We start from the raw sequence: 20727 nt of genomic DNA on the forward strand, positions 1-20727 counted from the left end.
GTTTGCAGTGGCCGGGGGCGGGGGGTTGGGGGAGCCATCGTGACGAGCTGTGGGCCTCTTTCAGGATCAGGTGTGCTGATGGTTGCGGAACTTTGTGAGTGGACTGAAAACCCGCTGGATTAAACACTGTAAAACGGTGGTTTCCGTGGTCCATGGATCGTGCCTCAGCTTCTCAGAGCCAAGTGCAACTTTGCCAGCCTCACAGCCCCCCGCCCTGGACGGTTCACTCTGAGTTCACAGCCGCCGGAAATGTGTCCTTTGGGATGACAGGCACTATGTTTTATCCCCTTTCATCCCTGGTGATTAATGTGTTTGCTGAATTAATGCAGAAATTAATAGCAGTGCTTTCCAGCTGATCTGCTATGCCAATATTTCTCCTCCACGCGGGTTTTAAAGCCAATGCCCAAGCAGAAGCGCAGAGGCCAGAGAGGGGGCCGGCCCTGATCAAGCAGGGCTGCGGAGAGGGACCCTGGGGGAGACCCCCCCGAGCTGCTCGTGCCGATGCACTTGCTCGGGGCCTCGCTTCCCCTTCTGCGCAGCGGAAATGTCACACACCTTGGCGTCATTGGGGGATCGAATTAGTCCAAATACATTCCATGCTAAGAGGGCACCTGCTGCACGGGAACATCTCCAGGAGCTGCAGGAGTGAACAGATGCCTTGCAAGCCGGCTAGAGGGCGTGAGACCGCGGGCCACCGCGGCTCCAAGCTTTGCGCACGTGCGCGCCCCGCGGTGCCCCCGCCACCGTGGTTCTCCACGTGCCCACGCGGAGGGACCCACCGCCGTCCCGACCGCAAACCAAACCATGGGACTGTCCGCTCCCAGCGACCTCTCCTTGGGCATGTCCACTTGCTGGGCCCCAAGAGGACCTCAGGGGACACGTCTCCGGCTGTCACAGGGGTCCCCCAAGCCTACCGAGGATGAGGCCGCCGTATATCCTCATCACTTGGGCTTTACCCGACTGCGGCCCTGCGCTAGCTCCCCGGGTGCTACTAACAAGGAATACAATTTCACAAGAACTGACAAAATGTTCTCAGATGTATGCAAGTCTAACGCAAAGCTGCAAACATTGTGTGAACACATTGGGCTAATGCGGCACCGTCCTGTTACGCTTGGAGGCACTCAATTTCCGTCCTCATTCACACTTCGCCAGTAGGTATCAGAAATCACAAACCCGGCCCCAGGCAGTGGGGCGGGTGTGACAGCGTCCCTGTGGTTCGTCACGCCTGCCACCTCTCTGTTTCCCAGGAAACCCGTGCGTGTGCGTGTGTGTGTGTGTGTTGCACCCCAAGCCTTTCAGGCCCCTGTATGACCAGGACGTATCCCCCAAAACTGGGAACGCTGCTCATTTACAGCCCTGAGACCACTTTGAAGGCCAACCCAGTAAATTTGGGTGCATAAGAAAATGAAATTATTCCTAGATAGAATTTTTTTTAGTTTAATGTATTTTAAGGGCAAACTTCCAGGAACAGCACAGAAGGCAGACGGTATTAAAGCAGGTACCTGCCTGCAGGACGGCTCAGAAAAGCCCAGGGTGGACTCGCCCAGAATAAACAGGCTGTAAGCACCATGTGGTTCTGTCAGTAAGAAACTTGCCTGTTAGAGGAAAATCTACACTCTGGTGTTGTTCAGAAAAATTTCACAGGCTTCTTTATAACTATCATGAAGGTCAGCCCCCGAAACCTGATTGCTGGCATGTTCTGACCTGCTTTAAGGCCCTCATTCCCTGCTTTTGCATTAACAATTCACATACTAAGTAAAACGGAAAGATCGCCAGTATGTGATTGCTGCCTCCAATTTTCCAGAGGAAATCATTCGCTTAGGAACCTTCTGACCCCATGGAAAAACCATCACTGGCGACCAGTCGGCCTTGTGGGGGCCGTGGCATCCCATTCCCAAGTGTCCACCATTCTGTCCACCAGGAAGGCCACCCTCGGTCCCTACAGCCTGTCGGTCCCCCCAGGACCCGGCACGTGCCCCCATCTGAGAAGCTTGCCCCATCCAACCAGAAGCAAGAGCCCCTCCCCAAGTCTCTGCACCTCCTCCCACCAGACATAGGCCCGCCTTCTTGTCACCTGTCCTCCTGGGTCCTGAGGTCTCCAGCTCCCCCCCAGGCCATGCCCAGGGCCTGCACATGGTCCTGCGCTCCATCGCGTTTGCCGAATGAAGGCTTTACAACTGGCCCTTCCATGGCCCGTTTCTGATCCTTTTTTCAAATTATCCTCAACAATTTTAATTACTTTTTACCCCTAACGTTTTATCATAAAAAGGTAAACAGCTCAACAAAAGCCTTTTTTTTTTTTTTTTTTTTTGGCCCTACATTCTAATTTTTGAATTCACATTTTACTTACGGTCATTTTTAGATAGAAATTCCTCCTGTTGGTAATTTTATTAGCATGCTTCTACGCTTGTGGTTAGTTATTTAAGTAAAAATAATTCATCAAGGAGAAAAAGAAATCACACTCTACAAGACCACTGTGATACTTAATACTTTAAAATTTAACTAAAGGTGAAAACAGTCACTTGGAAGGGAAGAGTAAAAACTGCATTCCATTTTTCTGGGTTTACCTTCCACATCAGTTCATTTCAAATCTCTCCGTGAAGCCAAGTGGAACCAAAAGGAGGAGACGGGGTAAGAGGAGGGGGGTGTTTTTATGTAATGCAAACACTTGCTATGAAATTCTAAAAAGCGAAGGCATTACAGGCGGCAGAGAGAATTCTCATCCCCTCCTTCTAAGCGTGTTTATGTTCCAGCACAAACAGACTGTGGCAACTCCCAGGCTCGCGGAAAATCGTCTTTGATGTGCGAGGTAATCCAGGGAAGTCATTAAGCCGCCCCACTCATGCCGACCGCTTGCGCCACGCTCCGTACCCGAGAGCGGCAGAGGAGTCACCCCCGCCGGAGACCCCCGCCGGCAGAGGCCACGGTGCTGGCAGAGGAGCCCCGCGACCCAGGGAGCTTCAGGGGAGGAGCAAAGCCAGCCTCCGACCTCTCTGCAGCCGCAGCAGAGCCCCCGCAGGTCCACGCCACAAGCAAGGCCTTTGGTTTGCCCGCCCCGCGACGGCGCCCAGCATCAGATGCTGCTGGAGGCCCCGCCGACAGACTCACTGCAAACGGGGTGGCCAGGAGCATCTCCTCAGTGACGCCCGCCTGACTACGGGGAAACTGCGGCATGGAGTGGGACCGGCACCCAGCGAGCACGCAGCACCCTGCGCGGCGCAAAGGATGCCGTCTGGGTCCACAGCGGCTCACCGACTGGCCCGCTGGTAGCGGCACTGGGCGATGGTGGCGCCAGAGCCAGCCTCGTGCACGGTTCTTGCTAAGGATTCCCACAAAGTAAACAGATGTGTGGCATCTAAAACAGAAACAAAGCATCCACAGCCCCAACGGTGTCCGCGGGCACCGAGAAGCATCAGCCTGCTGTTTTCTAAAGGACGGAGAGAGGAGAGCTGAGTCAGGACAGCCAGCGTCTGTTCTGGTCGCTGGGCTTCCTCCACGAGGCCCCCACTGAGCATCCCGTGAAGAAATGAGCAAGGAAGTCCATCCGGCTCCTATAGACACACGTACACACACACGCAGCTTGTATGAACGTACGGTGTTCACATACAGCGATATGTCATACTTGTTCGTGTCAGTGTGTGAAGGAGTACAAAACAGCATCTCAGCCCCCCAAAATTCGGCCGACAACCTCAATCACGCATCCGCGTCTCTGTGAAGGGCCACGCATTAAGGGGTGCCCTTGCCGCATTTTTTGCCACCTGAGCGCCATTTTCCCTGCTAAGGAGCTTGCTTTCTGTTGTCGGCAGTGAACCAACACCGGGGACCAAACGTAATGATCCCAGTGCTGCCATCAATGGGCCAGTGAGTCTTCAGCTCTGTCACTTGGCTGTTAGTGACAACAAACAGGGCATCCGCGGACACCATGACCATCAATTTCTTCTTGGACTGTCCGGCGTCCACGTCCCCTCTTCTGCCACAGCGCCGCGTCCTGGGCGGTCCTTCCTCGCCTCTTCCCACCGGACACAGTCTGGCGGGAGTGGAATTGGGGGCCTCAACCGGGGGCCTCGAAGAGAAAGATCCCGGGACCCAGACAGGTGGATGTCATTGTTCCTAGCACCGGGTCTTGCACGAGACGTCCCTGCCTAAGATGCGTGGCCTCGGGGACTTCTCGGTTCCTGCCTGCGTCCTGCCTGCATCCAGGCCTGGTCTCCGACCTCCCCAACCATGCAGATCCTCTGAGAACCTGCATTTGCAGAAGCCGGTGCAACGTGTGTGCAGCCCAGAGGCAGCGGCTGACCGTCGTCACTGGGGTCTCTCCGTAGAGAGAAACAGTCGAGAAGGGACGGCCGCCGCAGCACACACCACAGTTGCCGCCAGTGACAGGCTGTGCTCCCCTGCGAGACGTGGTGCTCACTGAGGCCACCGGCCCTGCGCTCAGAGCCGAGCGCCTGGCCTGGAGCGGCTGCCGCCCTCCACGAGCGTGGGATTCACACCAAGTCTCTCTGTCCCCGAGCTGCGTGTTCGCAGAGAAAGACACGCGCCGAGGAGCTGTGTCCGCGCGTCAGATGTCAAACGTAATGGTGTGTGATGTGAGATATTCATTAAAATATGGATTTTCACGCATCCCAAGATTTGACCTCTGACCCACTTCTCGGATCCATTTCCAAGTTACGGGCATCTTAACCCGCACCGCTGCCGTGAAGGCTCGGAATCGAACGGAAAATCGTTTGGGGCCGCGGCTAGTCTGCGCTCACAGGTGACGCTGCCTGGGTCCTGGACCCTGGAAATCGATAGACATTTGGGCATCTGAGCAGGAGGACGGCGGAGCTGGTAGAACCTGAGTGGTCAGCGGCGGGAGACTGCCAAGGTCACGTCTGAGCCAGACCCAGGCCTGGTGACACCATTTCCCCCAGGAAACAGCACATGCACCGGCCTTACAGAGGGAAGGAATACAGGCACACATATGCGTGCACACATGCACACGCACACACATGCATACACAGAAGCAGAAGCCCTGTCCCCCTCCTTCCCCCTCCTCCCCCGTGTTCCTCGGACACCCTCCAAGGTCAGGGGTGAACATGTCCCCCCAGGGTGAGCGCCTCCTGCTGGCAGAGGCTTATCTGTGCCGCTTGAGTGCAAGCCCCCAGAACCTGGGGGGAGGTGGGTTCTGGAAACAGCTGCTCTGTGACCGTTTGCTGAGCCGTGGGGGGCGCGCCTGAGACAGCCTGGACCACCCAGAGTTTGTCTTTGGGTGACTGGGCCCAGCCTTCGCTTTCCGGGACTTTCTCTTGATAGGCTCCTCTGTGTTTCCAGGAGGATGTCTCTGTTACCCTTCGTGGCAATAAATTCCCTGTAAAAACGTATAAAAGCCTCCTGATCTATACCCGTGCTCTGCTTTCCTCCTTAAAAAGGCAAACACTCTTCTTACTTAAAAAGGTCACAGTAACTTGATTAGAAGCGTGACGTAAACCGAGTTTAGAAACCACGGAACCACAGAGGTGAGGGGCATGCTCACGGCCCGTAAACTTACCTCAGGACCGATGATCACCAGGTAGACGTTGGGCTCTTGCTGGTGCCATTCTTGGGGAGAAACACAGAGAAAAAGACTTACTAACGGTTAAAAGTCATAGCTGAAAACAAGCTCCCCATCCCTTACACTACAGTGCGACTGATTTCATGTTTCCTTTCATCTGGGTTTCTTTAACATGTGAACACTCGACCTTCCCTTGCTTTAGGTAAACGTTATTGTTCTAGAACATTAAGCGTTATCCAGAGAGCTGCTGTATCAGGCGACGCAAAGTAATGTGCCGTGAAAACTCGGTAACTGACCGAGGAGCGTATAGATTAACCCGGCGGCGCCACCCGGACGCTGCGTACGAGCCGACTCCGAGCCTTCGCAGAGAAAATCACTTCGGCCTCGGAGTGAGCGGCCGTGTTCTATGCCTTCCTCAGACGCGAGGGCACAGGAAAGCAGCTAAAAGCACTCCACGCACTACGGCTTTCTCTGTTTGTTTCAAAGGGACGAGCTGACAGGTGAAGCATGAGGAGGGAAAGCCTCCCGCCCGAGCCGAGGGCAGCGCTGCCGGACGGGACCCTGCAGGCAGGGCGGCCGAGGAGACGCACCTGAGAACGCGTCCACCAGGTACAGGGGGTCCTTCACCGGCCTGAGGCCACAGACCAGCAGGAACACATGCGGGTCACGAGCACTTGGGTTAATTTCTGCAACAGGAGGGGCCGGGGCACCTTAGTGGGGAGCACGCGGCCTCTTGTCTGACTGACAGAGTTCCATGCAGGGAGCCCAAGAGGGTGGCATCTGGAAGCTCAGATGTCACACGGAGTGACAGTGACCCCCCAGGCGCCACGTGCCAGGATCGGTGTCAGGGAGGCTGGTGTCCGGCTGGCTCCCCCGCAGAGGGCGTCTCCCAGAACGGAGGGTGGCAGCCTGCCCTCTGACCTCACCTGGCTCCACTTGGTGGCACTCACACCGCTTGTCCTACCCACCCTGGCCAACGACCTCACAGCCTCTGTCCCCAAACCCCGAGAGGGCAGCGCGCCACCCAGGTGACTGGCAGGCCGCACCCCGGTCAGCACCTGCCCGGACCCCCTCTCACCCGCACGCTGGAGAAAGGTGTCCCAGTGAAAGGCGGCACTGGGTGCAGTCGCGATTCCTGGACCAAAGGACAGAGAAAAAGAGAAAGTTCATGGCGCTGAGACACGACTGGCTGCTTCGTGTTGACATTTAAATGGTGGTCACCCCCGGTCCTCTGACGCCACTTCACGTCCTTAACAACAGATTATTTCGGAGCAGAAAAACCTTGAAATGGCATGAAATAGAGACTAAGTCTGCCGTGCCCCTGGCCGCTGGCCCGGGTGCCCTGAGCGGCTGGACGCCCAGCGTATCTGGCTGGAGCCTGAGGTTCAAAGAGCTTCCACCGTGTTGGAGGTATGTGGGGCTGGTGCGGGCTGCGTTCGAACCCACGCGGAGCCGGGCTTTCCTGCTGACCAGCGCTGCCCGCAGCTGTGACTCAGGCCACGGCGGAGGCGAGGGGGTGCCGCCTCCCCCCACCCCCGACCCTCCCGCGCGCCTTCCTTAGGTGAGGCCTCTGAGCAGCGGGGCATCTGACGGGGGACCCGGCGGCCCTGCCCCAGATGTCACGGAGCCCTGGGCGCACGTGTCCAGCTGTCATTCAAAGTGCTGCCGTGGCGTACGGGGCCACGACGCCCTGGTTCCCGGCGCCGCGGGGACTCCGCGGGGCGTGACCTTGAGACTTGGGCCTCAGCACCTGCAGTGACCTCAGCCAGGAGTCACTTCTGTGTTCTTCTTGGGACCCGCCCTTTCCCTCACCCCTGTCTGAGGGTAGGTGACCCCAGGGTTTCAGGAATGGACCCTCAAGGACGCTGTACTTCTGCTGCTCGAAATGCGAAGTGATCTGCATTTTAAACTATTATTGCATCTTTTCCTCCGGGTTATCTTATGTGCCGATGGTAGAAAATAATAGAAGTGTCTCCATCCTATGAGCTGTTTTCTAAGTAAAGCTCAGATACCCTATTACTTCATCCATAAACAGTTCAGTATGTGTCACTACAATATAAGGGCACCTTTCTTTTCAAATAGATTTAAAAATTCTTACCTTGAGTCTGGACATAGATCTTATCCTTTGCATGTGGCTTTTGAAAAGAGGGAAGAAAGAAAAGAAAGGAAATTCAATAGTCGGTTACAACTGCTTTTCAGAAGAAAATGAAGGCTGTAAAAAATTTTCCGTAGAGAACATCACAAAGCATTATCTACACAGCCGCCCGCAGACTAGTTACTTTGTAAGAGCAAGGAGCTACCTCTGCTTTTAATGGGGGTTAACGCGTTAAAAACACAGCATCGGGAAGGTACGAAGCAGAAGGAACGAAGTCCCTTAAATGGGGCCCAGTAGGATCCGGAGTTCTGCAGTGACGGTGTTAGCGGAAGAGCTACGGACGTTCAAACGCGGACATGCCGGGGACGGGGCCCGTCTGGCAGAGAAGCTGGAGCTGAGAGCGGACGCTTGGGGCAATGTGGTTTGGGGGTGGTGTCCTTGAGTGGGAAGAGCACACTCCCCCCACTTTGGAGAGAGAAGCAGGATGAGGAGGAAGAGGAGGGAGAGAAGATGGAGGAGGAGGAGGTGAAGATAACAGGCACCGGGCCCTGGTCCTTCCACGCGTGTGAGCGCGCTGTCTCGGGGACCCTGCAAGGCCCCCGAATGCCCCTGTGGCGTCGGGGAAAGGGCGGCGCTTGCAGGGCGGACCTAGGAACTTGCACCCAGACGGGAACTTACTGTTCCTGCCGCTGTCCTCCCGCGGCACGTCGCACAGCCACGAGGGAGGCAAGGATCCGTGTCTGGAGCTCACTCTGGCACAGTTGCCGTGCGTGATTTTAAAATCGGGTGAACCCCGAGGCGGAGTTATGGGTAGAGAGTGGGCACGCGCCCTTCCGCGGCGGCCGGCGTCTGTTTCTCCCAAGGGATCTGAAGGGTCGTTTTGGTGAAGCAGGTCAGTGAGGTCCACCTGCGTGTCGTGTGGCCGCAAGACCAGGTCCGTGTGCGGAAGGACTCCGCTAGTTCATGAGAGGCGGTCGCGGGAGTCGTGACTCTGGTCTCCACACCCGAATGTGTGCGCCACGGAGGCGGCGTGGTCCCTGCGCAGACGTGGAGCCGGGGCATCGGCCGTGGCCTGCGGATCGCCTCGCCCTTCACCCTCAAGTCGGTTTTACATTTCGGGAGATAAGCCGAAGGGCGAGCGGTCCTGCCACGTGGGAATATGGGGTGAAGGGGGGGCTGCCCTCGGTCTGGTAGGGGGAAGGTCCTGGAGGGGAGGAGGCAGCCGGGGCAGGGTGGCTGAATGGAACACGTGAGTCTCAACTTGGACTGGCTTTTGTCCTCGGCTTTCCGTGTTCTCTGTCACCATCAGAGCCCCCGAGACCCCCTCTGAAAGTCTGGGCTGGCCCCCACCGGTCGCCAACAGTGCTCCTTTCAAAATGCCCTTAAAATAGTAAGCCTTAAAAAAAAAAAAAGAGTTCTGAAAAGCTCTCCTTTATTTGTTAAAAAAAAAAAAGTTAAGTTTAATGGGAAAACGATTAAGAGCAACCACTTGAAACTGGAAATTGAAGTTCAGAGCCGTACGGTTTTTAAAATCACAGTTTCCCTGGAAAGCAGGGGAGGATTTTCCTGGAAGGCGGGAGGCTGAGACCCCCTTCTTTAACCGGCACTGAGTCTACCACGCCGTCCGGGAGCCGTCTGCCGGAAGGGCGCCGGAGCCAAGGCGCCGGCCTGGCGTTTGACAGACGGAAATGACTAAACCTGGCCTCTCAGCTCTGTGAGCAGAACAGACGGGCTTGGCGGGGCGGCGGGCCTACCTGCTGCCCTGACCGACCCCCAAGCGTTATTTCCCGAACACCCACTGCGGACCTGGGAGAATAAGGCGCGTCCTGGTGGCATTTTAGGGTCCTATCTGAGCGCATCCAGAAAACAAGGTGACACCATAAAAGAGCTCCGCCTCGGCTACTTTTAATCTTCATAATGAAAGGAATCTGGCAAAAGCCAGTGGCTTGTATTGATTTTTGAAAAAAACCCTTTCTGTATTAAAATGTTCTAAGTGCACATTAGCTTCCTCTGCGCAGTATTTCCCGTTGCCTCTCGTGCCCTGAAATAGCATCAGAACCGAAGTGCTAGCGAGATGCTCACCTGGCAGGGCCAGCATATCGACGCATGAAGTGGGGGAGGGGACTCTGTGCGTGTGATGTGTGTGGCTGACGTGTGTGTGTGCACCTGCATCTGTGTGCATCTGTGTGACCTGCACATGTGACTGTGTGGGGGGGGATATAAGTATGTGTATGTATGTATATGTCTGTGTATCTGTGTGTGCCTATACATGTGTCTGTGTTGGGTGATGTGTCTGCGTGTGCCTGTACATGTGTCTGTGTGTATCTGTATATATGTGTGTGGGTGATGTGTCTGCGTGTCTGTGTATATGTGTGTGGGTGACATGTCTGTGTGCCTGTGTGTGTGTATGGGTATAAGTATGTATGTATGTGTCTGTATACGTGTATGTGGGTGATGTGTCTGTGTGCCTGTACATGTATCTGTGTGTCTATACATGTGTCTGCGTGTCTATATGTGTGTGGGTGATGTGTCTGCATGTGTGTATATGTGTGAGTGACATGTCTGTGTGTCTGCGTGTGTGTGGGTATAAATATGTGTATGTATGTATATATCTGTATACGTGTTTGTGGATGATGTGTCTGTGTGTGCCTGTACATGTATCCATGTGTGTCTATACATGTGTCTGTGTGTGGGTGGTGTGTCTGCGTGTCTGTGTACACGTGTGTGGGTATAAGTATGTGAACTGTCTCTGTGCGGGGGTGAGGGAGGCATCTCCATTTTTAGGGTCCCTGAGAAACCATTACTTAATCTGACCCGCCACTGGACACGAGAAGCCCCGGTCGTGTGGAGAGACACCTGCAGACACCCAGTAAGTGACCCGGGGGCGGACCAAACGCTAATCGAGGTCTCTTCATAACGGGGCCGCCGGCCGTCAACAGCCAAAGGGCGCCCCATTCTCTGCTTCCCACGACCTTCCAGAGCCAAACCTGCTGCGAGCAGAAAGTGCGGCGAACAGGACTCTTGAAACCTGTGCACACATCACGCTTGACAGGTGGAAAAGGAATTCACTTTAATTTTTTAATTACATGTTTGGGAGACGGCTTCCCAAAGAACTTCTAAAACAGTTCCAAACCACTTAAAGGGGACCCTGGCCCGGGAGGGGGAAGCTCTCCAAGGTGCCCATGTCATGAAAAGCGTAGCTAGGAATTGGGCACCGTCCAGGGGACACCAGTCTCTTCTCTTCTGCTTTTTCCTGTAGAAATCTGTTTTTAGGCAGCCAGGAGGGAAAGGAATGGTCTTAAAAAACGGAGGGGACGCAGCCTCGTCACCAGACGCCTACCACAGAACCGGACAAAGAAAGATTTTTCCAGAAAAGAAGATACTCAGGAACTGCAGGGGGAGGAAGTCTGCGAACTGCGTTGGGGTCCAGTCCTACACCGTCCCCCTTGGAGCAGGTCATAGCAATGAGACTAAAGCCACCACGATCCTGGCCGAGCCGCCACGTGAGCGCAAAGGGCCCACGTGCTCCGGGGGCTCAGGAAATAGGAACGACACCCAGCCCGTGCTGAGAAAAGTGTAAAACAAACCAGCAAACAAACAAACAAAAAACAGTTAAATCAGTGGCGTCAACAGCTCAGGACGGTTGTCAGTGTCCCTCAGAGCTCTGCTGGCCCCTCTCTGCCTTTGCGACTCGGGGACACAGAAGCGGTCCTGCTGCTCATTCCCGACTGAGCGCCGCGGGTCATGTCAGAGATAAGCCTGCGGTCGGGGCCCCGGCACTGATGAATTTTCCATCCCTTGAGTTATTTTAAAACTTTTCCATTCCCAGGAATCTCACTTAGGGAAAAAAAAAAAAAACTGCGAAGAAATTTGCAATTCCATCAAGACATCTCCGAGGAAAAGCCAATCTTAATAGAAGTTATTAAAAAGGATGAGCTTCGTGGGGTCTGATCCGCCCCTGGAGGCGCTCTCCGAGGGCATCTGCGGGGAGGGCTGGGCGGCCAAGCCAAGGTCGGAGGGCGGAAACGACGAGGCAGCGCTTTTAAGGTTCCGCCGTGGTCCAGGCTATAATAAAACACGTGGTCCTGCCCGTGCGCTGTTTGGAGACCGTCGGGTACAAAGCCACAGCCACGCAGGAAGGAGGAGGCATCGTATGTGGTTCGTAGCAGAGCGTGCGTGTTTGCCAGACACTCAGCAACGTGCAGATGGGCGGATCAGTTTGACGGCAGGTACTCGCCCGCGGGGTCACCGTCTGGGTGCACCCGGGCCTCAGGGAAACCCGTCTCGCGCTCTGCTGCAACCGGCTGCTCCGCCAAAGTGATTTTTCTTTAACAAGGGCCGAGGCAGGTGGGGGGGCGGGGGGGATGTCGCAAATTAGGACCCAGAAGACCAGGACTCAAAGTTTCCCAGTTAAAAAAAAAAGTCCTTGAAATGTAACCCCACCAGGATGCTCAGCTCGGTGCTCATGGAGACTAGGGACCCACGAGCCATTCTGGCCACCAAGCAAAGTTTACAGGAGCGCAGGACGGTCTGAAAACAGCTTATGAACAAATAACTGCATGCAGGGGAAGTCCTCTCTCAGGGAGAGAACACGCAGCAGAGCGCGTTTGGACCCGGGGGAGACCTTAAATTGCTTCTGCACAGCGAAGAGCCTTTGATGTACAACTAATGTGTTTGCTTTGACTTTGGGGGGAAATATTTACATTTTCTGGTGAATTGAGAGAAAGCGTTATACGTTTGGACCAGACCTAGACATGCCCCGATATGCACTCTGCGTGTCTACTGCACGTTCTAGTAGGAAACCCAAATTCTGCGCAGACCCCGTGTACACTTCCACAGTCTGTATCGCAGGGAGACCAGTACAGCGACTCAGATTCCGGCAAGGGCCAAGTCCCGTTTCTCCCATCACAGCCTGGAGGATCGCGGGGCGGCGGAGGCGGGACTTGCGTGAGGAGCGCTAACCAGGGAGACCAGCCACGTGGCTCTGGGTGGGGAGCTGGGGTCCCGTGGGATGGGGGGATGAAGACGGAGTGCACCCAGGTGGGGCATGAATAAGGCCCTCATCCAAGCCTCCGGAATGAAGCCCCAAGACCTTTAGGCACCAAGTTTGGGTGGGCTTCCCTGGTCGGCAGTGTTCCCTGCGTATTGGATCAGATCAGTAACCAGGGGTCTTGGGGACAGGATGCTTATCCTTTGCAGTTAAAAAACATGTACGATTATAACTAGTTTTACTTGTTTCCACTTACTTTTAAAAACCTGGCTGCTGGGCAGGTTACGGCTACACCCTGGCTGCCTGCTGTGGGCTGTGCCGGGTTCCCACGCCCAGCACGGCGAGGGGCCCGCTGCCATTAGGTTTGCGCAAACACAGGTTTCAGACCAGAGTGTAGGCCCCACGCTACGTCTGTCTGCATCGGCTCTGCTCCGTGTCACGGCCTGTCCCCCTTTGGAAACCGCAGAAGCGATCAGAAGCCGATCCCACAGGTCTTTGTCACCTGAGGTGATGGGAATTGGATTCTGGTTTGATAATGGTCAGGTCGGACCCACTCACACAGTCTAAATGGCCCTGCTCACTGAGATAGAGATGCGAAATTAAAACCGGGGCTGCTAGCTCGACAGTGAAGAGCAGAACTTAATTACTCAGACACGGCATCGCTGTTCAGAATACACAAATGAAATCAGTGTCTCTACAAAGAAAACAAAATCCATTTAAAATACCTACATAAATACGGCAGACTAATGAACCTATATATTATTTATACAGGTTTTTATTGGCAAAATCTAATCAAATGAAGATATTGAGCTGATCTTTATTGAAAAAACCACCCCCACCCCCCTAAAAAGTACAAAGAACTGTATTTAAAAGCAGGCTCACGCCTGCAGTCAGTAACTAGCTCCCACCGCTGCGAGGTGCATAACAGGTCCCCCTCCTTCCGCCAGCTCTTTGTGGGTCGCGCTCACACTGGCAGTCGGGAAGAAGCCATTCTGGCTGCCTCCTCCATTGCTTTGCAGATACCTGGCCACTCTCTGTGGGCGAGCATCTTTCTGAACACAAAGCTCGCCCAGGCCGGGCTGCATTGGGTGTGGCTGACGCCCACAGCGGGCAAAGGGTCACCCTCACTCCGAGGTGGTGGCACGCTTCCAAGTCGCTGTCACCATGGCTGCTCCGCCTGCCCCAACCTAACTCCCTGGGCACGTCCACCCTGCCCCCGTGACAGCGACAGGCCAAAACGCAGACTCGTCATTGTCCTGCCTCAAATATCCCCGGGACCCCGGTCACTGCCAGGTCTCTGTCTCCCGTTGCGGGCTGGAACCTGAAGTCACATCAGTGTTTCAGTCAAGTCGCCAGCCTGTCCTGCCCCGTGAGGGGGTCTCGGACGCACACACGGCTCTGCAGCGCCTCAGAGCGTCACTTAGGAAATACCGGCTGCCCGGGTGACGGTCCGGGCCTCCGGAGCATTTCATTACACAACACCCCCCGCCAAAAAAGAAAAGAAGAAGTCACATGTGTCAACGGGGCCACCGCTCTCGTCAGAAAGGTCGGGGCGGGGGCGGGGGCGGGGCACGGGCAGCTTTCCCAAAACTCGACTTCCTGCTTGACATTCCCATCACCACGGGCAACGAAGGCTGACGGCTGCTGTCCTTGCAGGGACCGGCTCAGTTCCCTCCGTTATAGGAAGCTGCCGGGCGCCTGGGCCTCCACACGCAGTTTGCCGCATGTCCTTCCAGATTAACAAAAGCAACCGTGTTAGCACGTGGCCAGTCCATCCGCAGCTCACGCCTTCATTCAGTACGCGGCCCGAGGGCTCTGAGCGTCTTCCTGCTTCCACACACAGGACATTTTTAAAAATGTGTTCTAAGGTTAATGTTTAATGGAATTGAGAACGTTTAGGATTCATCAGTGCCTTCTGTCGAAAGACACGTGGGCGGCCGGGCAGAGTCTGGGGCTGGTCACGCCATTGGCTCCCGTCCTGGCTGCTCCTGAGCGGCGCAAGGGCAGCCGCTTCTTAACGCCGTTACGGAAACCGGGGGGGACTGGGCGGAGGCCCGGGAAGGCCCCAGGGACCCCCCCCTGTGGGCCACTCTTCCACGGGGACCCCATGAGCGCAGAGGGATCGGCAGATGGGAACTCGAGGAGCCAGGACCTCGTCCCCCTTCACCCCGAGGTTCACGGGCCGTTGAACGGTGCTGAGAAACGACACCTCAGCTCTCTGCCGGGCAGCGCTTGGCTGAGGACCCCTCGCTGCTCCCCCGCTGCCCACAGGGGGTCACCTTGTGCCCTGCAGCCCCAGCTTTGGGACGGGACCGCTGTCGTGCCGAAAGCTGGGTTTGTCCTTGTCCCGAGGCAGCCGCTTCCCAGCGAGCTGAAATTCCACAAAGAATGTTCGGCCTGGGACTTGTCGCCGCAGGAGCAGCGCGTGCACCACAGGGGAGCCGGCAAGGGGACCGGCAAGGGGGACAGTGAAGGGGCCGGCGAGGGGACCCACACCTGGGGACACAGGCTCCCGCTCCCTGCCCGCCCGACAGGAGAGCGCCCTGCTCCGGGGCAGCCTCGGGTGGCTCTGCCTCTGGTCCTGCCGGCACCGGCGCCTGCCGCCTGCGCGGCGTCCTCCTTCCCAGGAAGGCGGCCAGGCGCCTTGGTCTGGAGAGCCACGAAGTCCCTGACTCTGATGCTCTTCAGATGAATCCCCTCCTGGAGACCCACGCCTGCCAGCTGGGAGACTGTCCCCTGGGAGCACGTGGGAGGCCACCACCCGGTTTACCCCGCAGCCAGCAAACCGCCCGCCGAGCCCACAGAAGGCAGACGACGCGCGAGGAGAGCCGGCCGCTGCGCTGTTCTTGCTGCTCGACAGCCGCCCAGAAAGCGGGACGGCGTGGAGAGCAGCGGGCAGAGGGGAACACCCGCGCGCGGGGAGCAGAGCCCGCGGCGTGCACGGGCCGCCCTTCCGGCCCACGCTCTGCAGCTTCCCCGGCACAAGCGAAACCGGGACACGGACGCGCGCACACGTACCCACTGCCGGCTCGCCGCCGCCCGCATGGCCTCGGTGAAAGCGACAGCAAACCTGGCAAAAGGAGCAGAGAGAAGGGAAAGGACGTCAGGGCAGATTCGATCAGCGTCACCGCGAAGCCGCTCTCGGGACAGATTGGGAGAGACAAGGCCGGAGGTGCCACCGCGGGCACCATCCATCTTTTCTACCCCGGGTGCCCGGCTGCCGGCTTTCATCTCGGCGCGCGTCAACCCCATGGCCCTCACGAGGGATTAACGCCTGGAGCTCGGGACGCCCCGTCTCCCTGAGGCCTCCATGCACGGTCGGGGGGGGGGGCGATGGTGAGGCCTGGGAGCCGGTGCCGAGGGAAGCTGGGGCCTCAGCCGGCCCAGCCACCCTCCGAGGGCGGGCTGCCTGCCCACTGGCTCGGCCGCAGGAGGACTGCGCCATGCGTTCAAGGCTTCCTGGGTACACACGGATGACGACTGTCAGCGTTGGCGTGTGTAAGAAACGGTCTTTCCAGGGTAGGGCCAGGGCCACGTGGGACGCACCAGAGCACCTTAGAGTGCCACAAAGCATGCTGGGAGGACACCGGCATCCATACAACGCGGCCACGGGGGGTGTGGGGGGCGGGGACACCCGAGCCCCAAATACCCACAGAGGAAGGTAAAATAAGCGCCCACGAGTCCATGCTGACGTGGTGACTAAGTCACTAGGGGAGGACAGACAACTCTTCCCTGTAGCAGGACCCCAGGCAATAATGGAGCCGTGAGGGACACAGAAAGCCACCACGGGGCCCACCTGGCAGGGGTGACAGCCGGGGTACAGCACCGTTCACTGGTGGTCCCTCCCCAGCAATGTGGTCCCCGCCTGTGTCTTCCCTGAGGCCTCCTGTCCCCTCCTCTGCACCCTCCTGCAACGCGGTCACCAATCCAGACCCGTCCCCCATGGACGGGGACGTAAGGAATCCCTCCCCTGGGGACAGTGCGTCCAGGCGAGGAGGAGCAGGTGCCAGCGGCCCGGGCACCCGACCCCCTGCCCCGTCCGAGCCCCCACACGGGGGCGCAGAACGAGGTCAGCACAGCGGGTGGGTTTGCCGCCCGCCATCGTGCCTCCCGGCCCAGGGCCCCTGAACAGGGACGAGCAGTACAAAGACGCGCACGGGGGACGTGAGCGTCTGAAGGAAAGGAAAGCCCCGCCGGTGACCCCGCAGGAGTCCGCGTGTGTGCTGCTCCCAGTGCGGTGCGCGGCGCTCACGGTAGTGACCTAAGCCGGGTCCCTGCAGCGCGGTTTCTCCCAAGTAGCCTTATTTTCCTTCTAGGGCACAGTCCGGTCCCGGCTGCGTGGGTCCAAAAGCCACACATTCTGAGAGCACAGGAACAGCAGCAGCAACGGCCGTAATGACAGGTCCCCTTGCAGGCGGAGCCCGGCCGTGTCAACACCTTTGTTCATTGCAGCGTGAGCGCACGCACACACACACACACACACACACGTGTGTGCCAGGCAACAACCACTGCGGCCTCGGGGCCAGCGGAGTGCTACGTTGTTGCAGCGCCGGCAGGTGGAGTCCAGGGCCAGGGGTGGGCAGGACAGCCCCCCCAACAAACACCTGTCCCACCCAAAGGCCCGCAGTGACCCGCCGAGACACGCAGCCGGTGGCCCTGCTCCGCGGGGTCTCGTACAGCTCAGAGGTCTGTGGGGTGAGAACCACGTCACAAACACAGGACGCGGGCAGACGTGGGGCCCAGGCACCCCGAATCTGTGTGCTGGCAGTCAGGGCGCCGCTGTGTGGTTACGTCTGAGAGTCAGCACTCCGTCTGCCCAGCCGTGCAGAACATCCCCGGGGCGGGCGTCCGTCCAGCGTGACCCGCAGCTGAAGAATTACAGCCGTCCCTCTCTATATCGCGGATCACTTATCGCGGCCTCACTGTATCGCGGGCTCACTGTATCGCAGGGTTTTCAAAAATATTATATTTAATTACCTATCGCGGATTTTTCGCTCTATTGCGGGATTTTGCGGTACTGTACAGGTACGTTGTTAAAGTGACGTGGGTTTAAGAGTGTAGAATACATGTAAGGTTCCTACTTCGCAGGGGGTCTGGAGCGTAATCCCCGCGATTAGGGAGGGGCTACTGTGTTCAGCTGCGGCGACTTGTTTATTACAAGGACTGCTCATGGCGTTTTTAAAATGTGCCAAATGAAAGAAAAATGAGACGAGAGAACGGGAGACGCTGGCTTTACATGGTAAGAGGCAAACCTCCCAGACCCTCAGTTTCCTCGGGGGATGGCAGTTTATGTGAATTCCCTCCAAGAGGGTTAAATGTTTAACAGCTTGAAATGCTCTCGAGTGGTACCTACCTGGCTTCTTCAAGGACCTTCCCCATCACGTGGTTTTTTTCCCCCTGGTTCACATCTTCATTTAGATCAGTTCCCCCGAAGATGATGCCGAAAGGGATCCTGTGGCCTGCACCGTGAGGAAGCAGAGAGCTTTGGGAACAGCCCTTGCCAGTCTGTCCCCAAGCACTGACACTAGATACCATTCCCCAAGGCTCAGGGACCAAGACTGGCTGTCAGCTTAGTTTTATCCACCTCCCCTGAGGGTGGGACAGGAGTGACTGTGACAGACCCAGGCGGGGACTGATTGGCTCAGACACTGGCCACTGAGGTCGGGACCATTGGAAATCAATTTGCTTCACATCTGAACCTGTGAATACCTGGCTCCCCACCATCTAACAAGCCAACCTCATCATTCCTAGAAACAGGTGGATCTGGGACTATCGGGGTGCATGACAGAAAGAGAGCTTCAGACTGAGTCCCGCTGTGTGGCTCACAATGACAGACGCGCCACAGCCTACACAGGTCGCAGCAGATGGGGAGTTCATCAAAAGATACTCCCTCAAGGACTTCCAAAGCCCGACGAAAAATTTCAGAACAGACAACAGCCCGCCAAGCAGCGCAGAGGCCGGCTCTAAGCGGAGTTCCTGCCGGGATTCCTGCAGCAAGCCTTATCTGCGGGGATTCACTGTTTGGGGGGAAAGAGACTGATCTTCCCCTCCCCGGCCTCTGCGCTGCCTGTCAGTCTGCGAACAAGCAGGTCTCATCTCTCCGCCTCGGGTGTCGCGGCTGAGGAGGCGGCGTCTAGACCGTCCGTGCAGCAGTGACACGTGCGGGTGTAGCAAGGCTGCTGGAAATAGCGCAACGAGGCGTGTGTGCATGTGCGTGTGAGCGCGCACACACATACACATTAACCCTCGCAGGGAGACTGACAAAACCTACCGCAAAGGGAAAAAGCCAGTGCCTATTGGTCAGCACCGTACGTGTGCAAACAGGAGACACGTACGTTCCTGGGTACGACACACGACACGGGGCAAGGGCACACGCGCACACACAGACTGGCCGCCGGTGCCTCTGGAGAAGGGGCCTGGGGACCAGCGATCTGGGACATGAGAGAAACTTAGTTTCTGCTGTGACACTATAATGTTCGCGTTTCTTACTATGGACATGCAGGGCCTTTTCCCAAAATCCACACGGACAGACTCTCGTTCTGCAGTGGGGTTAGACTTGGGGGGGGGGGTGAGTTGTTCCGGCATGTGGCCCAAACGTGAATCTTTGGGGACCAGAGGGACGTCTGTCAGAGGGAGAGTAATGGCCCCCAAAGATGTCCACATCCTAGTTCTTGGCAGCTGTGACTCTTACGGGAAAGGGAAATTGAGGCAGTTAGAACTGGGGTTGCTCACCAGCTCACCCTAAGGAATAGCCTTGGAATCACATTTAAAAATTAGAATGGGCACCCAAGAAAGACTTCCTTTGCCTGATTCATGGACGAGCACACTACTGAGATACCGAAGCCAGGCTAAGGGGCGTTTGGCGGACTGGAAGTTAAATAAGTGACTTAACAAAGAACGTGAGAATTAGGGCTGCTAGGTCACCCAAAGAACCGATCCGCGCCCAGTGGGGTGATAACTTCTGAAAGGGAAGCTTTGAGCTGGGAACCCCGCCTCCAGAACATTCAGCATCCTGCTCCCCAGGCAGTGGAAATGCTTCCACAGGAATCCGTCCTCCACAGTTGCAGTTACTGTGCTCCAGGAAACCGCTCCGCAAGGAAAAGCACAGCAAACGGGGGCTCCTTCCCTTCCGGAGCCGGGGGACCAGGGCGAGCTGCCTCGCCGTGTTTCACCGGCCGCGCAGGCGCCCCCGGGTGTCAGGGTGCCTGGCGCCACCCCGGCGAAGACAAAGGCTCACCTTGCAAGAGCCGGCCCGCTCTGTAGACGTGCAGCGCCAGGGCCGCCTCCACGGCCTCGGCCTGGATGAGCTCGGCGACCCCCGACGGGCTGTCAAAGGCCAGCGCGTCTCTCAGGACACACACGTGACCTGCGGCTTCCAGGTGGTCCCTTCGCCAGGACAGAAACAGAGAAAGGAGGAGGTGAAGGCCCCACGGCGGCCGCCGGGACTGAGGTTTCAAATCAAAAGGGGGTCAGAAGGGAGGTGCTAACCACGTGTGTTCTGGGTTGTCCCGTGGGGGCCGTCCGCCTACAGGACAGGACAAGGGTCATGGTCAAGAGCAACACCCGTTCACCGCCAGCCTCTGGGACCTGGCCTGGGGCGAGGGCCAAGGCCAACGGGGCCACGGGCTCATGGGAGGTGCCGGCAGCCTGGAGACGCAGGTGCCCACGGCCAAGGTTCAGGGCACTCGCGTTGCCAGGAGGCTCCTTCTCCCTTTCCCTTTTTCCTCCTGTCCCTTAACTACGGGTGACACCCGCAGTCTGGTTTTAGGCATCTGTTACTTCTTTAAAAATAAAATTTTTAAAAGCTGACTTGAGAGAGAGAGAGAGACATTGATGTGAGGGAGAAACAGGGATCGGTTGCCGACTGGGGATCGAACCCACAGCCTTTGCTTGGGAAGGCACTTCGACCAGTGAGCCACCCGCCCAGGGCTGTGTCTCACTCTTTAAGAAGCCCCTGCGTGGTTCTGACACAGGAAACGGGAATCCCCGGGGGCCCCTCGGGGCTCAGCACCCGCGCAATACATGGTCTTGTGCGTGCTGTCTTGTTCGTGGCGGGGCGGGGGTGGGGGAAACGCTGGCAGAGCTGGACCGTAAAACGGTGTCTCTGGA

The 20727-nt window shown here is 57.1% G+C and overlaps 1 protein-coding gene across 1 annotated transcript in view; it reads right to left on the minus strand.

Annotated features, from left to right (window-relative positions):
* GLT1D1 (glycosyltransferase 1 domain containing 1) overlaps positions 1–20727 on the minus strand; it is a 29219-nt gene that overhangs the window by 6526 nt on the left and 1966 nt on the right. Inside the window, exons 2-8 of the mRNA XM_090290688.1 lie at positions 19856–20004; positions 17972–18077; positions 15637–15688; positions 7632–7668; positions 6612–6668; positions 6124–6219; positions 5531–5580 (exon numbers count right to left, since the gene is read on the minus strand). Coding sequence (XP_090146814.1) covers positions 5531–5580; positions 6124–6219; positions 6612–6668; positions 7632–7668; positions 15637–15688; positions 17972–18077; positions 19856–20004 — 547 coding nt within the window. The remainder of the gene's footprint in view (positions 1–5530; positions 5581–6123; positions 6220–6611; positions 6669–7631; positions 7669–15636; positions 15689–17971; positions 18078–19855; positions 20005–20727) is intronic.

Source organism: Furipterus horrens, unplaced genomic scaffold (genome assembly GCF_987537825.1).
Source record: "Furipterus horrens unplaced genomic scaffold, mFurHor1.1.pri manual_scaffold_11, whole genome shotgun sequence".
In the NCBI taxonomy this organism is placed as follows: Eukaryota; Metazoa; Chordata; class Mammalia; order Chiroptera; family Furipteridae; genus Furipterus; species Furipterus horrens.